Below are 24159 nucleotides of genomic sequence, written 5' to 3' on the forward strand. Positions count from 1 at the left end.
TTTCTCTGTTCTGAAGCCTAGTAAAGACCAAACCTGATTGATTCTGAATGCAAGTAAGTAGTTCCTTACCACCATTTTTGGTTCTGTCTATTACTGTTCATTGGGAAACATGTTCTTGAGGTCTACTCCATGAGGAAATTTGCTATCTGAGAGCATCCGACTGTGAATGTTTATCCTGTTTTATTTTTATCCCGTCCCTTTTAGTCGAACGCTCACAATAGTTATGACAGTATTCTAAAGTGCAGCAAAAAGCCTCTCTTAAACAGAGCAGTGACACTCTCGTCTCTGCCCAGATCGTGTTATGCCCTCCTTTTCTCCTACCCCATCATCATCTTCTATGTTTGTGTGAACTGGAGCATTGGGACTCCTCTGAAGTTTGTTTACAGCACTATCAATCAACCTAGTGCCACCTCCACCCCCTCAGGTAGCTGACATACACACACTCACACACTTCATTTGGCTCCGGTTTAGCAGCGCTGCTCTGAGATGCATGAGATGACAGAGAGGCAAAGTGACTGAGAACAAAGTTGCATGTAGGATGCCCTTTCAAAATAATAATGGAAACGAACATTTGAAAGGGCTGAGGATTTGCGGAGTGCAAGTTCTCTCCTTGCATGTGTAATCGCAAGATAATTGGCCACATTTCCAAATGTGGATCTGCGGCCCCGGGGAAAACATTTGCAATAATCCTACTGATTTTCACAGCAGCTGTTTCCTAGTCCTGGTTCACATGCAGAGAGGTCTGTTTGACCTGAATGCAGTGGAATCCCACAATGCACTCTGGCCAAAACAACCCTTTACATGTGTTTTTCAGTGTTGGAAGTTCTGCAATATGAGACGTGAGTATTGTGTGTTGTTTTTTTCCCCTACTTCAGAAGGAAAGCATTTGCAATTCACAAAGTATCATTTAAAATGTGAGAAGATTTGATGTTTTATGCTTATTTGTGAAAAGAGCTGATAAATAAATTAATGTGAAAATGAACCCCTGTAAGATTTTGATTGTGTGCAATTTTGTTGTTGTTGTTTTAAATCCGCCTCCTGGCCATCAAATTTAACACATGGGGGACTTAATCAGGCATTGGTCATTTTTATTTTCTGCATTCTTGATGTTTGATTCAATAGATTCAGTTTTGTTTCTCTCCCCACAGGGCATGACCATTTTTAGATTATTATTCATATGTGAGCCACGAACTGAAGCTCCTTTATCCAGAGAGCATATTTCTCAATAGGCTTTTCTCTCCCAGCAAATCCAATTATGCCTCTTTGATAGATAACCTTCAAACCTCGATTCTAGTATAACGGGTGTCAACAAATCACCCGTCACCTCTTCATTCACTTCAACAAGACGTTCCTGTCAATGTGTTGACTGTTTTTCTGCTCATCCATGTCTCTTTCATCCAGTCCACATGGGGAGTTGCACTACTTCAGACTTTAAATGGACATATTTTGCATAGTAGTAGTCTCCTGGGGTCCGTCTTTACCGAAACGTTCTCCCTGATTATCTTGTTTTCCTTTAATGAGTGTTTGTTCTCTGCTAATCAGATTGGCTGGATGAAATGCAATGCATAGAAATTAAATATCATATTTCAGTTAAGTAGCAGGTATTCATTTTGTTGTGTTTGAGATTTGAATAGGTAAAGTAAACAATGAGCTCTATAAAACGAACGGTTTTCTCCAGCTCTCTCTGAAGCTTGACTCATAAAGCAAACATGCTTTCAGATGGAATTTATTAAGTGCTGCAGTCTGAGTTGTTTATTGCAATGGCTGTATCAAATTTTGTGTCTTTCTCCTGTTTTTCAGGCTCAGATCTGCAGGTGTGCCAGCCGAAAGGCCTGACCTGCTGTTCTCGCAAAATGGAGGAGCGCTACTTGCTCATTGCCAAACAGAATATGGAGTCCAGTCTCCAGGCCACCAGCGCTCAGCTCAAAGTTCTCATCATTCAGAATGCCGCCCTCTTTCAAGGTGAGTTTCTGCAACAACGTAGGGCTGCACGATTAATCGCAGCCGATTAATTGCGATTGTCATGCTATTTAGTCAGTAAAGCCGGTTCTGTGATTAGCAGTAAATCTCCATCACCTGCTTTCAGGTGAAGCAGCATTTACTAAGCAGAGCCATAGTTCTCTGACAAGCTATGCAAAATTGCATTCATAATCGCAGACGATATAATTGTAGGATTATGAAATCGACAAAATCGTTCTCGGTTATGACAGCTCTTTGCGTATCTTCTCAGTGAACTACGGCTCTGTGTAGTAAATGCTGCTCCATCTGAGAGCACGTGAAAATATTGCATTTAATAACATGTTTTAACTCCAAATTCACTTCCTAACGTCAGTCGAGTGTTTGAAATAAATCCTTCCGTGAGATGATGTCCTTCCGTGCTTCACTGAAAGATACACATGACAATCGTAGCTTCTGCCTAATTGCGATTTATTGCCTTTGCGATTTAATTTTGATTAATTGTGCAGCCCTACAACAACGCAATTAAAAATACACAGTGGGACTGATTCATGAAACTTTATGCTTTATGAAGTTATGAACAAATTTATTAAAACCAGTGTTTTTAGATCAACTGACAAAGGTGCGGTCACATTATGAAATTTTATGGACCGAAAAGGTTCACTGGAATAAAACAATAGATTTCTATGGATGCTTCCACATAAACCGTGAACATTTTCACACCAAATTTTTTCCCACACAAGTCCGATGAATCTTTTCAGTTTCGCAAAGTGTAAACATGGGCCCTCCAATAAGATTTGAGCTAGGATCACGTGACCAGAGCAGCTGCTGTTGCACAAAAAGGCAAGAGTGGTGGTGCTGTTTCGAAGACCAGTGTAAACAAACATAGAAGAAGAGTATCCCAGATAAGAGAAGAGAGTGGATGCTGGGTTATTGTTATCATTGGTATTTGAGAACAGATTTATTCTCACATGTTCTTTATACAGAATAACATTTCTATTAATTTTCCACTGAATTATGTGATCTGTAGAGCACCGTCCGTTTTCTTCCACGTGCGCAAGTGTTATGAGCCAGAGCACGTTAACTCTTGAAATATGAAAGCAAATAGACATATGATTAAGATGATATATTTTGTGTATGTGTTTTTTATGCAGCTCATGGTATTTTTATAGCAATGAAGAATGTTTATGACAAATATTTGCAGTGTAGCGTTATTAAACATACAAAGAGTGCATACGTCTGCTTATTTATCAAAATCAACTATAGATCACAATTGGAAGTTATTCTAAAGCACTCGATGATGGTTTAAAGTGGGTAAGCAAATACATTAATAATTACATTTTCAAGTGTAGCTTGATCCTGTTTGTACTTGTAATTATATTTTAGGATGTAGCCTATTCTTGTTAGCATTATAGATATTTTGTTTCTGGTGTAGAACCTTGCTGAAGGAAAAATGCATTGTTGGTTGGCGCCACCTAGCTTGCAGGCGTGAATTAACAGAAGGTGAAAAAGTGAAATTCGGTGTGAAAGTAGTGTTCGTCAGCGATTCGACATGCTTTTCCGCATCGCGCTCAGTGTGGAAAGGCCTTTAGGCTGTTGCTTTTCCAGTAATGTAACAAACTGAACAAGAAGTAGTGCTGTTGCACGATAAAATGCTGTATTGCTATTTTTTGACATATGGACACTCTACAGCCATTCAAACTCAAATAAAAATAGTTAATTTCATTCAAAATGAATATGATTCAGTGATAAATATGTAACCTGAGGAAGTCTAATTCTTTTTAGTGAATTGGTCCAAATGTTTCTCTTGCAAAAACAGTTAAAATAAATCCTGTGCAGTATCTTCATTTTGTATCAGTATATTTACCAGTTAAATTCTGTTATTCATCACTGTTTTTCAATACCATTCAAAGGTTTGGTTTCAGCAGTAGTTTTTTTTTTTTTCTTCTTTTTTCTCAGTAAGGATGCATTAAATTGGCCAAAGTTACAGTAAAGAAACTGAAAATGATACACAAGATTTCTATTTCCAATAAATGTTGTTTTTTGAACTTCCTATTCATTAAAGAGTCATTACAGGAATAAATTACATTTGAAATATATTAAAATAGAAAACAGCTATTTTAAATTGTAAATATATTTCACAATATTACTGTACTGTTGATCAAATAAGCAGCTTTGGTAAGTGACTTCTTTTAGAAATATTAAAACAATTAACCGATTCCAAACTTTTGAGTATTAGATTGGATTAGGTTAGGGGCCAGTTTTACTAACAGCTTGTGCCAGCGCAAACTGTCTTTTGGTGTTAAAACTTTACTGTCAAGTTTTACTAAAGACACGCAGTGAAGAATTACTGCTGAAAAGGCGTGGACAGTTATTTTTATTAAATAACACCTGACCTTATTGAATATGCATTTGTAGGAGTTTCCCTTTCAGACAGTTCAAATGAACCAAGAAATGTGTTTTCACTAACATTTGCGCTCGTCAAATTACTAGCATTTGCGCCATTATTTAATGCCCAACAAAACATGTCTTAAACCATTTTGAAATGGCTGCAATTGTTGTTGGTAGGAGGAGGCACTGCAGAGAATAGAGAGCGCGTGGTAGAATGGAGAGGATTTTTTCCACACATATTATTTTGAATGCCAGAAGAACATTTTATCTGAACATATTGTTTGCCAAGCCATGTTATTTTTAATGTGCTTCAGAAAATAAAAGATGACTTGGAACCCTCAACTAGGAGTCACGCAATACCGGGTCTATCAAAACTTCTAGCAAACCTTCATTTTTTGGCCTCCGGTTATTTTCAACATACTGTGGCTTCTTTATTTCTTTATTCTTTATTTGCAACTACACTAATTTGTGCTGCGCTTGGTATGAGTCGATAGATAAATGAGATGTTGCGTCTGTGTTCTTTAATTTGTGCATTGTTAGTAAATCACCCCGATGATATTTCCCCTCCTGTCTGCGCTGTTTTGGACTTGCGCTCTCGCGCTAATTTGCCCTGTTTAGTAAAACTGCCCCTAGGTTTCTTGCAGACCTATTATTTGTTGTTGTAGGTAAATTGTCCTTTCTAACCTTTCTTTAATTTTAAAGTTGCTTCCCCAGCACTAATTACAAATGGACAGCCAATTACAAATAGAAAGTAGCATTCACGTTGATTGAAAAATGGATCTTCTTGATTGGTCAGTTTAATGAATCGTGTAATTTGGCATCAGTGGGTTGCCTCCACTAATTGTGTTGCACTAACAATGTTAGCATGGTGGATTTAACTAGCCCCTGTCTGTTCAGAGAGGTGGTTCAATGCTAATTGCTTCAGCTTTAAGCCTGAGAGAAATTCCCAAACAGCCTGCAGAATTTCTGAAATGTGTTCTTGTCTTGTTGTGTTTTTCCCCGGTACGCTCCCGCGGGGAATTGCGAGCGGGTCTTGTTTGCAATCTTCTGTGCCGCTCTCCCCATTGCTTTTGATTCTTTTGTACTTTTCGTGGCTGACACAGATCAAAGGGCTCTGCTCTCCACTCCAGCATCCTCCATCCCTTCCCTTCACTCAACTCCCATCAGCCCCTGCTGCCCCTCCCCGTGCTAGCCTGGCTTTCTCACACACCGCAAGCAGCGCCAAAGAATCGGCTCTTTGAAGTCAACTTTGCCAAACAATCATAAAAGTTAAGAGGCTCTGTCACAGGGACTTTTTCAGAACATCTAGTGATGAGCACCACGCGCCAGTTTTCTGGGTCCCCTCATCGGTCTCATATCGCATTTAGTCACAGTGTGTCTTTTTGATTCATGTCAATGACTTGGTTAAAAGCCTCTAAAATCTTAAACGGAATCAGCCTGTGGGTGATAAAAGATAGACATGTGGCATGTGAGGAAGTTTTTTGAGACTTCACTTTGTGATTCAGTCTGTGCTACAAATCAGGAGTTTTGAAAAATGAGACATAATATGGCAGCATCTGCTATAAAATCTGTCACGGCGGTACCTTTTCTAAAGGTACTGATATGTACTTTTAAAATACTAATATGTTCCTATAATGTACTAATATGCATCCTTTTAGTAAGGCATAATGTACATCCAGCCGGTTGTTCTCGCAGAATAAACCCTGACAGGGTGATCAGGACCCTGACGCGAAGCATCCTGCTTATCACACGGCTACTTGCCACATAAGTAAATAATTAGATGCGAAATATTGATTTGAAATATTTGAACGCAAAGCTTCCGTGAAGACAGCAGTTGCGAGCAAGCGGCAAATTCAAACTAAATGGACATTTAAGGGAAATGGTGCAGTCAAACCACGTATTACACAACATTTCACCACAAAATAATTAAGGCAATAAATAGGGCTGTCAAATGATTAATCACGATTAATCACATCCAAAATAAAAGTTTTGTTTACATAATATATGTGTGTATACTGTGTATATTTATTATGTATATATAAATACACACACATGCATGTATATATTTAAGAAGAATATGTTATGTTTATATATTAAATATATTTATATATAATATAAAATATAAGAATATAAATATATAAATGTATATACATGTAAATATTTTCTAAATATATAATTTATGTGTGTGTATTTACATATACATAATAAATATACCCTGTACACATACATATATCATGTAAACAAAACTTTTATTTTGGATGTGATTAATCGTGATTAATCATTTGACAGCCCTAGCAATAAAATATTTAAGATGAAAATTTTTTAAAACCTTACCAGTTTGTTAGTTCTCTCATAATCCACTACAGCATACAAAACAATCGTAGCAAAATGGCAGCAGCTGGGTTTGTATGAAACAAGAGCGAGTCTGCGATACCAGGATGACATAATTAAACAATTGTACACCATTTTGAATCGAGTTTTAATATTTTATTAGCTAAACAAACCCAAAGCTTCCACCAAGAACAAAATTAGTTCAAGCAAGAGTACAGCGCCGACTGCTGTTACCCGGATGAGCCTGTGTTATTAGCTTTTACAGGTTGTTATCCGGGGATAACATACCTCGGAATGCCCCAACTGACCAATCAGAATCAAGTATTCCACAGAGCCCTGTAATAAGTAAGGGATAATGTACATCCAGCCGGTTGTTCTCGCAGAATAAACCCCGACAGGGTGATCAGGACCCCGATGCGAAGCGGAGGTTTGACTGCACCGTTTCCCTTAAATGTCCGTTTAGTTAGGGGCCAAAAATTGCCTCTTAATGGTAAAAAGTTCATTTCTGACCATGCAGTGAACCATATGAATTATGTGAATATGTTTGAGTGTCACTGAATGACATCTTGATATAGTAGACATTGTTCTTTATATGACGTTAAGAAAGAACTTTCATCTAGATCAAGTTTGCTGGTTACACAATATTTCTGCCAGCTGTTAAACTGAACTGGTGATTAATGAAGTGCTGGAAGGGATCATTTAGAGCTAAAGATTGACGCCAAACCCTGGTGGAAAACCAAGTCAGTGAGGTGTTTTGGTCTCACATGTCATTCAGCTTGACAGACAACTCTAATTCCTGTTAGCAGGACTGAGCGAGATCTGCAGCGCCACACGGAGCTGCTTTTAACCACTTTGGGAAGGTACACAGCATGTAAATGACACTGACTCTTTTTTTTTATTCGGAAACAAATTAACAGGTAATCCCAGTTTCAAAGAATGTAATGTAAAAAGAGAGTCATGCTTAATTTATCCATTTTCTCATCCTCAGATCCCCCTTGAAAGACATGCTTTAGGTATTGATATGTGTGAGCTCAGAGAGCCAGAATGAGTTCTGGGTGAGTGTGTCTGCTGCATAACAAATTCTTCGCAAAATAAGATAAAAGTCAACTGTATGTGTAATGCCTTTTTAAACCAATGACAATTAAATAAATAATAATAATTAAAATTAATAAGAAATGTTTCCAGAGCAGCAAATCCGCATATTACAATGATTTCTGAAGGATCATGTGACACTGAAGACTGGATTAATGATGCTAAAAATTCAGCTTTGCATCACAGGAATAAATTATATAGAAAATATTAAAATAGAAAACAGTAATAATGTTTCACAATATTACTGATTTACAGTATTTTTGATCAAATAAATGCAAGCTTGAACAGCATAAGAGACCCGTTGTAAAAAAAATAAAAAATAAATAAATAAATCTTCCCAACCTCAGTTTATGAAGTGTAAATACACAAATATAGTACTATAGATTTTCATTTTGCTTGTTTTTATTCTGCTCAGACTTTATCAGCAGTGTAACAGAGGAGACTATGTATTCACCATCTCTTCATGTTCGGCAAATCACAGCTCATTTTGTTTTTATGTGCCATTGAAGACAAGATAGCCTCTCACACACACTTTCTGACAGCTCTAGACAAAACAGATGGCTCTCTAGTTTTAACCAAATCACATCTTTAAAGGAGCACAAGTACTTTAGACTTCACCGTAGAGGATCCATTAAGACTACATTTAGCTCAGAAATATCCATGCTCATTTCATGCCTAAAGTTCAGACTTATAGTTAAGCAAATCACATTCAGTCAAGCATTACATCATTCCTCATCATCCCTCAATTAGATGTCTGGTTGCTATAGACATTATGCCAGCCTGTGGTTTGTTTGGCCCCAACAAAATTTAGCAACAGTATCGCACAATTCAGTGCTTCTATACCTCAATGAGCCACTTTATCCAGTGCAACAGCAAGTAATCAAAGGTTATTTCAGTCGATGCTGCATGTCCAATTCTCGTCCCAACCTTGTTAGTGCTGCTCGATCTTAAGTGCTTTAGGCGTCTGGTCTTAGTTTCAATGTTTTTTTTCCCCGTCCCGCTTTTTCCCGGCATACTCCTCTCTAATGCTGCCCGCTCCACTCTCTCTCCGGAGTCATTTAGCTCTTTGTCGAAGTTTCGCCATAACCCAATAACGGCCTGGCTGACAGAGAGCTGGACCGGCCGTGAAAGCCATCTGAAGTTGTTTACTCACTGCCTAGGGCGAATTTAATAACTTAATGATGGTTAGAAATGTCTGTGCCATCTCGCAAACAAGCCCTTTGTGCCTCGTTTGCCTGATGAGTGAAAATATACTTGCCATCACCGCATCTTTCTCTCGCAATTATAATTAGTTTTCTCTCGCAGGCTCTGTGGATATTTATGGGCTGGTGTCATAGGGGTGCACAGGCTCGTCGAGGTCTTTGGTGCTCAACTGAATATGAGTCTAGTGGAGACTGATCCAGTCTGGTGTAATCCTCAAAGTGATCTCTCTCCCCAGACTCTGTGCTGTAGTAAAGAGACCAAGAGCTCGGAGGGTAAGGAACAGCTTAGAGAGTGACTTTGTCTCTGAAGAGTGACTCAGTGGAGACTCAGACAGCAGACTGCGCCGGGAGACACACACTTCAATAGTTTGCTTAGGATGAGCCTTAACTACAGTGCAGTTAGTGAAGCTCTGTGGAGCCTTATGCTGTCAGTTATCTATTGCTTTCTAAGTTAAGCACTGCTCTGTGACTGCCCAAGAGCTCTGAGGTGTTAAAACAAAGTGTTTTCCTTAAGCAGCAATGGTGAATTGAGAGTAAAGGGCATTATTTTTTCAGATAGCTTTGTATGTTCAGGCTCTTTCTGTTATTATTTAGTTTTGTAAAATAAAAATCAGTACAAGCAATTGAATGGTATTCAACTATGTAGATTATTCAGGCAGGAAATTGTTCAGTTTTCAGAGCCATATATTATAGATTGCGTTTATATGTTTTTATTATTATATTATATTACAAACCCGATTCCAAAAAAGTTGGGACACTGTACAAATTGTAAAAAAGGAATGGAATAATTTACAAATCTCATAAACTTATATTTTATTCACAATAGAACGTAGATAACATATCATATGTTGAAAGTGAGACATTTTGAAATGTCATGCCAAACACTGGCTCATTTTGTATTTCATGAGAGCTACACATTCCAAAAAAGTTGCGACAGGTAGCAATAAGAGGCTGGAAAAGTTAAATGTACATATAAGGAACAGCTGGAGGACCAATTTGCAACTTATTAGGTCAACTGGCAACATGATTGGGTATAAAAAGAGCCTCTCAGAGTGGCAGTGTCTCTCAGAAGTCAAGATGAGCAGAGGATCATCAATTCCCACAATCCTGCAGTGAAAAATAGTGGAGCAATATCAGAAAGGAGCTTCTCAGAGAAAAATTGCAAAGAGTTTGGAGTTATCATCATCTACAGTGCATAATATCGTCCAAAGATTCAGAGAATCTGGAACAATCTCTGTGTGTAAGGGTCAAGGCCGGAAAACCATACTGGATGCCCGTGATCTTCGGGCCCTTAGACGGCACTACATCACATACAGGAATGCTACTGCAATGGAAATCACAACATGGGCTCAGGAATACTTCCAGAAAACATTGTCGGTGAACACAATCCTTCGTGCCATTCGCCGTTGCCGGCTAAAACTCTATAGGTCAAAAAAGAAGCCATATCTAAACATGATCCAGAAGCGCAGGCGTTTTCTCTGGGCCAAGGCTCATTTGAAATGGACTGTGGCAAAGTGGAAAGCTGTTCTTTGGTCAGACGAATCAAAATTTGAAGTTCTTTTTGGAAAACTGGGACGCCATGTCATACGGACTAAAGAGGACAAGGACAACTCAAGTTGTTATCAGCGCTCAGTTCAGAAGCCTGCATCTCTGATGGTATGGGGTTGCATGAGTGCGTGTGGCATGGGCAGCTTACACATCTGGAAAGGCACCATCAATGCTGAAAGGTATATCCAAGTTCTAGAACAACATATGCTCCCATCCAGACGTCGTCTCTTTCAGGGAAGACTTTGCATTTTCCAACATGACAACGCCAGACCACATACTGCATCAATTACAACATCATGGCTGCGTAGAAGAAGGATCCGGGTACTGAAATGGCCAGCCTGCAGTCCAGATCTTTCACCCACAGAAAACATTTGGTGCACCATAAAGAGGAAGATGCGACAAAGAAGACCTAAGACAGTTGAGCAACTAGAAGCCTGTATTAGACAAGAATGGGGAAACATTCCTATTCCTAAACTTGATCCACTTGTCTCCTCAGTCCCCAGACGTTTGCAGACTGTTATAAAAAGAAGATGGGATGCCACACAGTGGTAAACATGGCCTTGTCCCAACTTTTTTGAGATGTGTTGATGCCATGAAATTTATTTTTCCCTTAAAATGATACACTTTCTCAGTTTAAACATTTGATATGTCATCTATGTTGTATTCTGAATAAAATATTGAAATTTGAACCTTCCACATCATTGCATTCTGTTTTTATTCACAAGTGTCCCAACTTTTTTGGAATCGGGTTTGTATATTATATTATATTATATTATATTATATTATATTATATTATATTATATTATTTTTAAAATATTTAAATTATATTCATTATTATGTTTTATTTTTTTAGTATAAATTCTATATTAATTTATATTTTATGGTATAATATATGTATTATTTGGTCAAATTAGTTTAAAGAACATTATATATTATATTTATATAATATAGTTTTAAATAAGTAAATAAGTAAAAAGTATTTTACACTTAAATTAAATGATATATTGTGATTAAATAAGTTTTTATTATTTTTCTATGTTTTAATATTAGTTTTATAATATTATTTGGTCATATCCATTTTAGGGACCTTATATATTATATTATATTATATTATGGTTTATTACTGGATTAAATTTATGTTTATGTATTATATTTTGTTAGATTCTTCTCAAAAGAACAAAAATCAATTTTTCCATGATACTGCAGTTAAATTTGCATAATGTGTTTAAACAAACAAGTATAAAACCATTTCACGACAAGTTCATCAGACATCATGACTCACTGTGCAGAAATGCGCATCTGAACATTAACCATGATGACTGTGCCATTGAGGTCTAATTGTTGCTAATACATTAGCATGCATCTACATGAGTAAAGCTATGAGGTAGCAGTGCTCTCTTGATTATGACAGTAATTACATTGCGAGGTGGCAGACGGTTTGCCTGGTGTTTGTGAATGAGAGTGGTGCATTGGAGCAGGTGATTAGAGTCTGGCCCTGAATTAGCAGATGGTGAGGAGGAGAAAGACCTCCTGAGTGTCCATGCGAGCTAAGGGGAAAATCAGCACAGAGGAGGAAGTACGTCGCAGGGCAACAGCTCATCATATATTCCTTCATGCAGATTGTTTCTAATACCCACCCACACATTTCTGGCCCAGAAATCTCAAACATTACAACCTTACACCCAAGTTCCTTTGTGCCCCAGTTCTGTCACTAGTACATGTAGCAAGTCTATTATTACAAATCCTTCTGCAGCATGTTTAAAGCCCCCATTTACACCTTCAGCTCCTCCCTGACCAGCTTATTCCTGTCTATCACCCGCTCCGGTGGCTTAATGTTGCGGTTGCATCCCCTGAGGTACGAGTATTTTCCCCTGCTTTGCTTTCAAGCATGCGATTTGTCCTGTCGGGTTTGTGCGTTTCTAATCATCCTCCTGATGTTTAATTCGGTCCACACTTTTGCCCAAATTCTGCGGCTGTCTCTTTGTTGATAGTGTGGCATCCAGTCTGCTCTGCATGGGGTGTATTTGCATTTTCATTGTGGCCGTGGCTCGGGAAATCTTCAATAGCGGCTGCATTATCGCCCTGGAAAGAAAAGCGAACCACTCTCCGAGAGTTCGATTTAGTGAGAAGTGTGGTATTTCTTTCTAGTGTCTTGCAGTGTTGGAGACAAAGGCTTATTTCTTTACTTTGATGAAGACGTGTTTTATTGTGACTTATTATCGCTAGGAAGGCCCATCGAGTCGCTGTGGAGCAGGAAAAAAGGAAATGGGACAAGTTGCAAATGACACACAATGGGCTAAATGGACATGAATTATACATGTTCCGATTTCTCTCTCTCTTTTTTTGTTTTCCATTTGTGTTCTCACATAAACTTCGCAAGCAACTCATAGATATGCACTATGGAGGGCATTAGCGCCGGTTTGCTCCTCCGTCCTCGTGACACTACATCACTGTGGCAGTAGGTTATATGGGATTTGTTTCTCTCACCTCGTATTCCCTTCAGAGCCGCTGTTAAATGCTGAATCTCATGGGCAGCGTTTGTGTACGCGTGCTAATACAGGCTGGTTTTCCGTGCACACCTCAGCGAATGATGAATGCGCGTGTGCATAAGGCCTTTATATCTCGCTCACGATTCCTCAACTCAGCTCTATTCTGTTCTAATCATGCAAAACCGCAAAGTCATTTTCAGCACCGTAAGGTGTAAGATTGTGCTTTGTTTGTCTCAGTGATATCGAGAGCAAGGAACATTTAGTAATTATGCTTAATGATCTCTCACGAATGTACAATCTGCCGCCATAAATGTCACAGTTCAGTAGACTTGATGACGGGCGGGTTATTTGAGAGCACGGTTTAGTGGATGTGAAGAAACAGCGGATTATATTAAGGAGTAATCCGTCACTATTTTCTGTCCTGTGCAGTGGCTGTTTACGCTATGCTTATGATTCAAATTCTTGCATGACTCCTATGCTGAGATACTTCATCATGGAAAACAAACAAACAAGAGCTGTATTTGGATCAAAGAGCTTTCTGAAATAGTAGCATCAAAACCCCATCAGTTGAGCACCACTTTCAACTCCCTGCCATCCTCCCTGAAAACAACACTCCTTTACAGCCCTCACTCTTTCACCCAAAAAACTCTCGAGCGGCTCAGACACATTAAAGCCACTTGGGTTTAGCGTTCACAATACACCAAAGATGTCGAACAAAAAGGAGGTCTCTGAGAAGCTGTTTCATTTATTTATTTATTACTAGGATATAGTGCAAAATATTGGGAAATGTGTAAGTGAAGGATGGGGGAAGTTATCAATTTGAAAGCATACTTGAGTAAAAGTAAAAAAGTTTTCATATTTAATTATACTTGATAATGATGTTCAATGATTGTCATAATTAAACTCATGTCATTCCGAATCCATAATTTTGGTTAATCTTAAGAACACAAATTAAGATATTTTGAATGAAACCTGAGACCTGAAACCTGTTTGAATGAAACCTGTTTTAATGGAATTCCAGGTAATCAAATGTTAGAGGATCCTAGAAAGTCATAAAGATATCTCAAGATGAATCTGATGTCTTTTAAAGAGATATGATTGCTTTATATCATGAACAGATTTGATTTACACTTTTTTCACATAAACTTACATAGAGCATACAAATATGGTAAACATGGGACCTCATGTATGTGTCATTAGCATGCATATAAAGAAGCCTCACTGGTGTGTCACTCATGCAGGTTTAAGCTTCTGTATAAGATTCCATTTATGATCTTTTTGGGTTTTTTAAGTTTTGGTTACCAAGACTTTCAGTGGAGAAAGAGAAACTTCTCAGGTTTCATTAAAAATGTCTTAATTTGTGTATCAAAGGTTAACCAAAATTGTATGTGTTTGGAATGACCTGAGAGTGAGTAAATTATAAAATAATTTTTCCTTTTAGGTGTATTCAGAAGTATTAAATAAAATGAACCCTGGCTTTGTGTATAATTGTGTATAGCACCAAGTTAAACCAACAAGGTACATTTTTCACGGTATTTTTTTTTGACAATGTAAGGCGCTAGAACAAACAATATATATTGTAATAGCGCTAGTATTTTTTTATTGAACAATGTAAGGCGCTAGAACATACAATATATATATGTAATATATATTGTACACTATATATATATATATATATATATATAGATTAGGGCTGTCAAATGATTAATCACGATTAATCACATCCAAAATAAAAGTTTTTGTTTACATAATATATGTATGTGTACAGGGTATATTTATTATGTATATATAAATACACACACATAAATTATATATTTAGAAAATATTTACATGTATATACATTTATATATTTATATTCTTATATTTTATATTATATATAAATATATTTAATATATAAACATAACATATTCTTCTTAAATATATACATGCATGTGTGTGTATTTATATATACATAATAAATATACACAGTATACACACATATATTATGTAAACAAAACTTTTATTTTGGATGTGATTAATCGTGATTAATCATTTGACAGCCCTAATATATATATATATGTGTGTGTGTGTGTGTATATCTTATTAACATAAGAATGCTATTTGACTTTGACTAAATTAATGTTTCAAATATAATTTATTTTATTTATTTATTTATTTATTTTTATCTTTAATGAGCAGTTTCTTTTAAATTAGCTTTTTACCCCCGTCTTTTAGATCTTTTTGCTCTTCCAGTGCTGCAACATTTGTGTGATGTCCTTGTAAAATTGGTAAAAATTCTAGAAGGTGGGTGTGAGATTGAAAAATGTCTTTTGACTTGAATGTCAATGAAGCTTTCAGTTCAAAGTCTTGTCACAGCCTCAACTTCCATAAGAGACTTGATCAGTTAAAAGCAGATTTGAAATTGTGGCGTACACTAAACCAGCCGTTAAATACATAAATCATTGTTTCTCTCCGCAACTGTCTCTCTTTAACCTCTCATCCTTTTGCATGAAGGAGGTTGTGTTTGTCATCTTAAACCTGCCCTCATGAGGCTCTTGGCGCCCTACTAACGGCTGTGCATTCAAAGTCAAGGCCAATGTATTTTTCATTCAGTGCCTTGCATTATTGAGCAGCTTATGCAATACGTAATGTGTGCAACTCCACCACGGCCATGTCAAAGACCTGAGAGCAGAGTGGAAGAACTTGACTTATCTAACTCTCTTATTCTTCGTTTTAGGCTTCTTTTGCTTGGCCCATGTGGGAGTAAGATCGGCTGGTCAGACGTACCAAATATCACCTGCAGACAAAGTCAATGCTTCTAAATGTGTTTGCATTACCATTTAGTGTACTATTGCTTCAAACTATCCTTTAAGGTCAAAAAGCCATGGAAACAAGCCTTCATGACTGCTAACCTGGGCAGAGAGCCAGTCTTTTAAACCTGAAGCGTGTCATTTTTTCTGATGGTAAAATACTTTCTCCTGTCCAAGCATATTATGTGAAGAAAACTATAAGTAAGACATTTGTTGGTTGAGTTCTTGAAAAACACTGGCGCTGTCAGAACATTTATGCATTTGGGCATCCCCGACCAACAACATTGCCTTTTATTATAGCTGTGAAACACTGTCTGTTAGCATTTCCTATTATCTCAACGCCACTTGCTGGGCTGGTGTGAGATACGCCAGAAATATATGATTTATAATCTGCCGTCTTTGGTTTAGAAGAAGCTGGCAGGAGCATTAAGAGGTTATGAACAATGACCTGAGCTGTGAATGTCATGTGACAACATGACTGGAGCCACAGGAAAGTTCTGTCTCTCTCTCTCACACTCTCTCTCTCTCTCTCTCTCTCTCTCTCTGTCTGTCTGTCAGAAAACTTTTCAAAAACTATTTAATTCTTTCTATTTCACAGTTTGTTTCACAACATGTTTAATTCAGTTTTACTTTTCATTTATTTGTCATTTGTGAAATGTACTAGCAATATCAAAGTGAAAATTGTTTCACCCCAATTTTTTTCAGTTACAATTTTCAACTTTCTCTCCTGAGCCATTATGTTAATAGACTGGTTTGCCACCTTCATTTTTCACAATTTTCAAAATCAGGCACTGAAAAATCACATCTATTGTTTTGCTGTTACATAATAAAATAATAGCAATATGTGTTACTTGAAAAGAAATGTATTCCATCACAATACACGTCTAATTTTGAGTGGGGCTGTCAATAGTGAAAATCTTTTTTGATGTTGCTTTATCACGGGCCATGCTAACCAGCCAAACCCTGACCCCTTAAAAAGTCATTATTTTTTCAATACCATTTCATAGTACTAGTGGCACAGAAATGAAACATTTCAGCAGAAACCCTTCGGCTTTAAAACAATGGTTGTTCCCGTTCGTCTATGGCAGGATTTGTGAACCCTAGCAGTGTAGGTGAATAATTCAAGATGGGAATGTGTTGCGAGGATATGTCAGCCCAGCAGGAGCTTGTGAAGTGGTGATGGGATGCCCTGGAGATTAGGGTAGCTGGAACAGGAGGGTAAGTGAGGGTCTCTCTGCTTGGATGGGCTGATGTGAGGAGAAATGTTTGGGTGGGGAAAGAGAACAGAGGGACTTGGCGAGATTCTCATCAATCCCCCGTCTCGGCAGCATAGATCCCTGGGAGGAATTGTGAGGCTAAGTGGCATGATGAAGGAGGTTCTGCCACGCTCAATCACTCTCCCCTCCCACCCCTCTGTCCGACTGACAGCGTTGGCCACCCGTGCTGATAGATGGATCACTGGAGGAGTGGAGGAGGAGGCATTTAATGCTCTCTCCATTCATTTACGAGCGTGAATGTTATTGCAGAGAAAAGCAGCATCGGTTGAAAAGCAATCCTCATTATCTGCTGAAAGGGCTCGGTTGCTGCCCGGCCTGCTGATAGTTTGCATGCAAAGAGGGTGAGATGTCTCTGTAGACTGGATCTGTGTGTGTGTGTGTGTGTGCGGTGTGGCAGGATGGCAGACTGAGGGAAAGCACCGTGCCGGCACAGTTAACTTGGACCTTGTTAGTATTGATTTTGCCCAGATTGAGCACCCATTCATTTATAATTCATTCTTCTTTCAAAACAATCAGAAAGGGAGGGTTATGACTGATAGACAGGCAGGAGTGAAACAGAGCATTTCTTTTAATAAAAAGGAAAAGGGCATTAGGAAATACATTCAGTGCGGTCTAAAAGTCTGAGGCCTCGCTGAAAATCTGGGATGGAGATTATAATTTATACACAGAAATAAATAGAACATTTTAGGGGAAAAATGACTTTACTCACCCTCAGGTCATCCAAGATGAGTTTGTTTCTTCATCGGTCAGATTTGGAGAAATTACAAAATTTAGCATTACATCACTTGCTCACGAGTGGATGGGTGCCGTCAGAATGAGAATCCAAACAGCTGATAAAAACATCACAATAATCCATACCACTCCAGTACATCAGTTAATGTCTCATGAAATCAGAAGTTGCATGTTTGCAATTAAACAATCCATCATTAATACTGTTAATTCATACTGGTTTTTCTGGCAAAAAATATATGAGCCATTATTCATAACATTGTTTTTTTTTTTGTGAAAAACTTATCTTCTCTGAACCAGGAGAGAAAAATACACAGATCAAGCCCCGTTTACAATCAAAACAGTCCAAAACAGTTCTAAACAAAAGGATTTTGATTGTGAGAGGACAACAGGAGATGTGTGTTATGAAGTGTTATTATGGATTATAGACTATTTTTGGCCCAGAAGCAGCGCTTTAAAGTTAAAAATACCTTAATGATTGAATTGTTTCTAACAAACACACAGATTTACACTAATGTAGTGGTGTGGATTACTTGTGGATTTTTCTGATGTTTTTATCAGCTGTTTGGACTCATTCTGACGGCACCCATTCACTGCAGAGGATCCATTGGTGAGCAAATGATGTAATGCTAAATTTCTCCAAATCTGTTCTAATGAAGAAACAAACACATTTATATCTTGGATAGCCTGAGGAAGAGTACATTTTCAGCAAATTTTCATTTTTGAGTAAACTACTCTATGAGCTATTTTTAAGTCAAGTTTGTGACAGTCAGATTAGTGAAGTTTTTATACAGACAGTCAGATGTTCTTCGTTAAATTCTGGAGAACATGATCATCACATTTAACACATGCAGTTCATGCAGCTGGTGTGCTGCTTTCATTAAAGTAAAAGAGAGAAAAATTAAATACAGAAACATTCTGAAGTTCATTAAATTCATTTATGACTCCACTGTATGTAGCACACAGTTTTTGCCGCAATATAGGTCTGCATCAATTTAGAAACAGATTCACAGCACATAGCAGTGAGGCAGTGTTGTCCTTTGGGTCATTCCTGCTATAGTCTGTCATGGATAATCTTGTTGACAAGCATTAATGAGAAAGTAAGGCTCTGAACTTTGAAAGCATGTATCAGTCTGTGAAACACAAGGCCGTCAGTCTACACACTATGGCATTTTAAGAGGAATGATGCTTGGTTGAAGCATGTGGGCAGATGTCAGTGAGGGATAGTTGCTGTCAGGGTCAAGGGTGAGCTGATGTGCATCGGATCCCCTGCTCTGGCCAGCTGAGGAAATTGTCTTGCATTAATAATCGAATGAGTCCAGCCATATCAACTGTTTACTCATGCTGAACACACGGTTGGAGTCCTCAGTCATACACACACACACACACACACACACACACACACACACACACACACACACACACACACACACACACACACACACACACACACACACACACTATTTCCACTGTCAAGCTGATGTGTTTGCTCTGTAGGTCAGCTTAAATCATGTGTGGTGTACCACTGTGCCATTTTGACCAATTAATTTATTTTTCTTCCATTTCTCCCTTTCCTCCTTTTTTTAAGTTAAAAAGGGGGAAAAAAAGGAAAAAAATTAAAGTGGTGTGTTGTGGTGCTTGCTGTTTAAGCATATGTTGTTTGTACTTAGACGGTTAAGAAATACGCAACACGTATTAAAGCTGTCTTTTTAGGTGAATAACAGATATTGCTGTCATGTAATGAAATATTAACTGTGTTTAACATGATCGCAATTTAATAAAATAATTGTTAGTTACCAATTAGTAACTAAGTGAATAAATTATATAGAGAAAGCAAGCAAAGAACATTAACATTATCAAAGAACAATATCTACATTATTATTTCAGTCTAGCGCAAGTTTAAGCACTCTCAAAGAAAAAAAAGAAGAAATCTCCCATTATACATAGTGAACTGTCTATACTTGCAGCATATGTACATCTGAACTTTGATGTTTATGATGAAAGAATTTGCGAGAGTGCAGAATTCAGCCAGCAAGCACTGAACAAAAGTCTGGCCTCTGATTGACTGTTGCATTCATAAATTCAAAAGAATCACATGTGATTGGTTATAATGTGCAACATTGTAAAAACTTGTAAACAGAAATAACATGAGCACATCTAAATTTAATCCTACTGTTACATTTCATTTCATTTTCATTTTCACTTTATTTGTGACAGTAATAATTTACATTTTTGTCCAATTTGGTTGCACCCCCCCCATATTTCTTCACATTTTTTGAAAATGTATCATAAAGGCATTTTATATATGACTAATGCACTATATTCCTTGTATTCTGAAGCCATATGATAACTTTGGGTGAGAAACAGCAGTTGAAGTTGTTATTCACTGAAAATCTTACTCACTGCTTCAGGTTTGTCCAACCTAGGGGTTGACCAATATGTGGTTTTCAGGGCCGATGTCAATACAGATTATTACAGATCAAGTAGACCAATAACCGATATTTTGAACTGATATATATGTCTGGTGTAAAAATGTAAATTTATGTCAAAATTAAGACAATAACAAGGGCTCTGACAAAAACATTCTTTAAATGCTTTTAATTTTTTTTATTGGCAAATAGGTTTTGAAAATGAACGATAACGATAACCATAAAAATGCTTAATATCTGTGTGAAGAATCTGCCAGGCCGATAATCGGTCGACCCCCAGTTCAGTCATAATACGCTGAAGCACAAGTAAGATTTGAAAGGTACCACAGAGGGTGAGATTTTTAGTGCATTACAGCGGAAAGTTTGGTCTGTTGGTTCCCCAGTGGCCCTCTGGTCTCTCACATTCATGTACTGCTACATGGTGAGAAGTCAGAGGAAGGTCAGGAATTCATGCAGTTTTAATAGTTGAACATACTTCCTGGATTCCTTCCCTCCTACTACTTCTCTTTCCCTGTGCGTGTCTAGCACGTTAAATTATTTTTCACACTTTTCCTGTTCCTTTTGCACTTTTGCTGTTCTATTTTCTATACAATTTCTCTCCCTGTGGTACGTTACAGCTGTCACTGAATGTGAAGATGGAGTCCACAGCAAATGGACGCTTACTCTTTTAACCTGCGGCATGAATAATCCAGAGCCACATGGTGATCAGAGAGACCCTCAAGCATTCAGCACTGCCATGACCTAGTCCTCTTCCTCAGACGCACCTCTCTCTCACAGTCTCTTTCTTTGGTTTCCTCTTGCCTCCTTTTTTCTTTCCCTCTCTCATTTCTATTTTTTTATTTTTTTGCCTGGCTCTCATTTTCACTCTCTCTGTCTCATGTTGAGAGGGGATCTGTTATGAGGCTGTTGCCATGTAGCCCCTAATTTATTTCCACCCTGTCTCCAGTCCCTCCCCCCTCTCACCTGCTCTCTGATTGGCTGAGAGCACTTCAGCCTCCTGTAGGTGTGAGGGAAAAGCTCCGTGCCCCACAGCGTCTCTGCTGTTTGAGTCAGCCGAGCTGCTCAGTCCATCCTGCTCCTGTGGTCTGTCCCCACCAGCCCCTCTCCATCTGTCACTGTACACACCTCTCACACCTCACACACACACATACACACCTGTGCCCTCAGAGGCCATGCACTGAGTGCGTCAATGTGTGTGTACTAGTCTATGTTTGTGTCTGTTTTTAAACCCAGAGAGCAGGGGTTCCTATGATTTGTTTTTAGCTGATAGTTTAATTGTGCTGAGATTAATGATGTTCTAACCTTTAAATTAATAATTAATCAGGTACTCTAATAACTTATTTTGTATAGATGATTAAAGTGTAATATTATAAGACATTTTGTTACAAATAATTTAAATTTAATGTTTTTTAATTAATAATTAATGTAATGAAGGAAGAATAAATAAATAAATAAATAATAAAATAATAATATATAATATCTTGTTTTATAAAGAAATTAATACTTTTAGTCTGCAATGAATTGCATTAAGTTAATCAGAAGTGACAGTAAAGACCTTTAGATTGTTTTTTTAATTGGCATTAAAGTTATCAAAGTTAACAGTTGTAAGACCTTTGGAATTGTTATAAAAAAAGTTTTTGGCAATATTTATTAAAGTTCTCAAAAAGTTTCTAGAAGTTTTAAATATTAAAAATCTTGAAAAAATATCTTCGCAAACAATATCCACCAAAAATAATAACAAAATTTATAAAAATAAATTCATCATTAACAATAAAAAATCATATTAGAATGATTTAGAATGATTTCTATGAAAAAAAATGATTTCGTTTAGGATCATGTGACACTGAAGACTGGAGTAATGATGCTGAATAAATCACATTTCAAAATATATTAAAATAGAAAACAGTTATTTTAAACTCTAATAATATTTCACCAAAAAAACTCATCCTTATTTAGTCATAAGAGATGTCTTTGAAAAACATTATTCAAGAAAAAATATAAAAGAAATATGTTAATCAAAAAAAATTAAACAATATATTTTGTGCAGTATACATAAAACCATGTATACAGTATACATAAAACCATGTATTCTCAGTGTGTCATCTGAGGCTCAGACTAATAGTTAGAACTTGACCACTAGTGCAATATTCCCAGCGTGACTCATTTCTCAGTCATGTCTGTTTCTTCTCCCTCCATCAATGTTTCATCTCCTCTCTCTCTATCCACTCATCTGTGTCTTTGCCTAATTGGCTGTTGTTTGCACGGCAAAACAGCGGTTGAGAGCCTTTGTGTGTCTGCATGTGTCCTTTGCTGGCATCTTCTGAGTGTTTTAATGACCTGATTGCTGGGCTGTGTGTATGTGTGTGTGTGAGTGGAGATAAGTGTTGGGAGATGTTCAGCCCATGGTCAAGTAAATAGTTGACTGGTGTTTGTCATCCTCATTAAGGACAGAGGCAGTACCACAGGCAATATAATCAAAGCCCCATACAGCCGTCTACTTGTCCTGAGCACACTTTTGATTTTAAAGGGATAGTTCACACCTCCAAAAAAAATATCATAAATGTTCATACCACAAGTGCACTGTATGCCAGGTCTACTGATACAATATGACAGTCCTATATAGTATAGTGGATGAGTCGTACACTGTAATAAATAAATAAATACAGATAATAATAATTACATTAAAATAATAAACATTAATTTATCAACATAAGATGTAACATAGAACCCAGATGTACCTAACTAAATGTTTCATTCATTTCATTTACCATAGCTTTTTACAGTCTTTTTTTTTCCATGGAGTAAATCAGCTTATATATTTTTTGATTTACGGCATATGGACTACTTTCAAAATACCCTTACCATGTTACTTTTTATTGGCATTTGTGGAGCTTGACAACCCTGATTCACCATTATTTTGGTTGTGTAGAGGAAAAGCAATACAGGCTTGGATGATGAAAAAATAACACAACTTTTCCATGGAGTAAAGAAAGTCATACAGGCTTGGATGATGAGTAAATGATGTAACGTGAGCACAAGGTGACAGTATTTGTGATTGTGATGGATCACCAGCACTCATCTCATGGAGAATGTCTGCTCTCTCATATCTCTTAACTTCTCCAGTCTCTCTGTACGGGGCTCTGGGACTGTCTGTAACTTTTCAGAATTGAAAGATGTGTCAGACGGGGTTTGATGGAGTGTTAAGAGAGAGTGTGTGTTTGTTGTTATAGCACACTGAGCGGATCTCCTCACTGAACATATACTGTTAATGAGAAATGCCTCATAGCCAACACAAGAGAAGCCTTGCATTACATTAATTGGACCTGAAGAACATTTTCTCCTTTTGAAAATGTGAGGAATATTCCATTAAGAACTGGTCTGATGTTGTTTTAAGCTAAATTTGAGCAGAATCTCTTGGGTTTTAGTCATAATCCCAGTTGAGCGTGATATTTCTACAGCATTGAGATGTTTTCTTTGGACATAGAGATCAAAGGAATAAAGCTTGAGAGGCGAGGAGAGGAGCATCAGTGATGTCTGTCCAAGGGTTTCTGTTTTCCTCTGCTCTGTTGCTATAACTTCAGGCTCGGTTCTGACTGAACACAGTGCCGGCACACATTATCTCACTGTACATGTCTCTGAACCTCCTTGTGCTTTGGATCCCTGCTGTCTTTGAGAGACGGTTTTCTTTTAGTCTTCCTTCCTTCCCCTGTCTCTTGTTTCCCACCAGCTGCACCTGCTTCTTTTTTGTGTATTCTCTCTCTCTCTCTCTCTCTCTCTCAAGCGAAATCTCTGAGAGCTTCATATCTCTGTGTTACATGACTACATTCATGCTCTCAGCTGGGTTGAGTGCTTAGTTTCACATCCTCAACATTAAATCAATATTGATTGAATCAATACTGCCTCTTTTTCAATTACATTCTTAACAC

At 37.5% G+C, this 24159-nt stretch overlaps 1 protein-coding gene across 2 annotated transcripts in view; it reads left to right on the plus strand.

The window, feature by feature from the left end:
- gpc3 (glypican 3) overlaps window positions 1–24159 on the plus strand; it is a 128000-nt gene that overhangs the window by 11846 nt on the left and 91995 nt on the right. For both annotated transcript variants that reach the window (XM_042738499.1, XM_042738500.1), the window contains one exon: window positions 1801–1962. In XM_042738499.1, coding sequence (XP_042594433.1) covers window positions 1801–1962 — 162 coding nt within the window. The remainder of the gene's footprint in view (window positions 1–1800; window positions 1963–24159) is intronic.

Source organism: Cyprinus carpio, chromosome B14, assembly GCF_018340385.1.
Source record: "Cyprinus carpio isolate SPL01 chromosome B14, ASM1834038v1, whole genome shotgun sequence".
In the NCBI taxonomy this organism is placed as follows: Eukaryota; Metazoa; Chordata; class Actinopteri; order Cypriniformes; family Cyprinidae; genus Cyprinus; species Cyprinus carpio.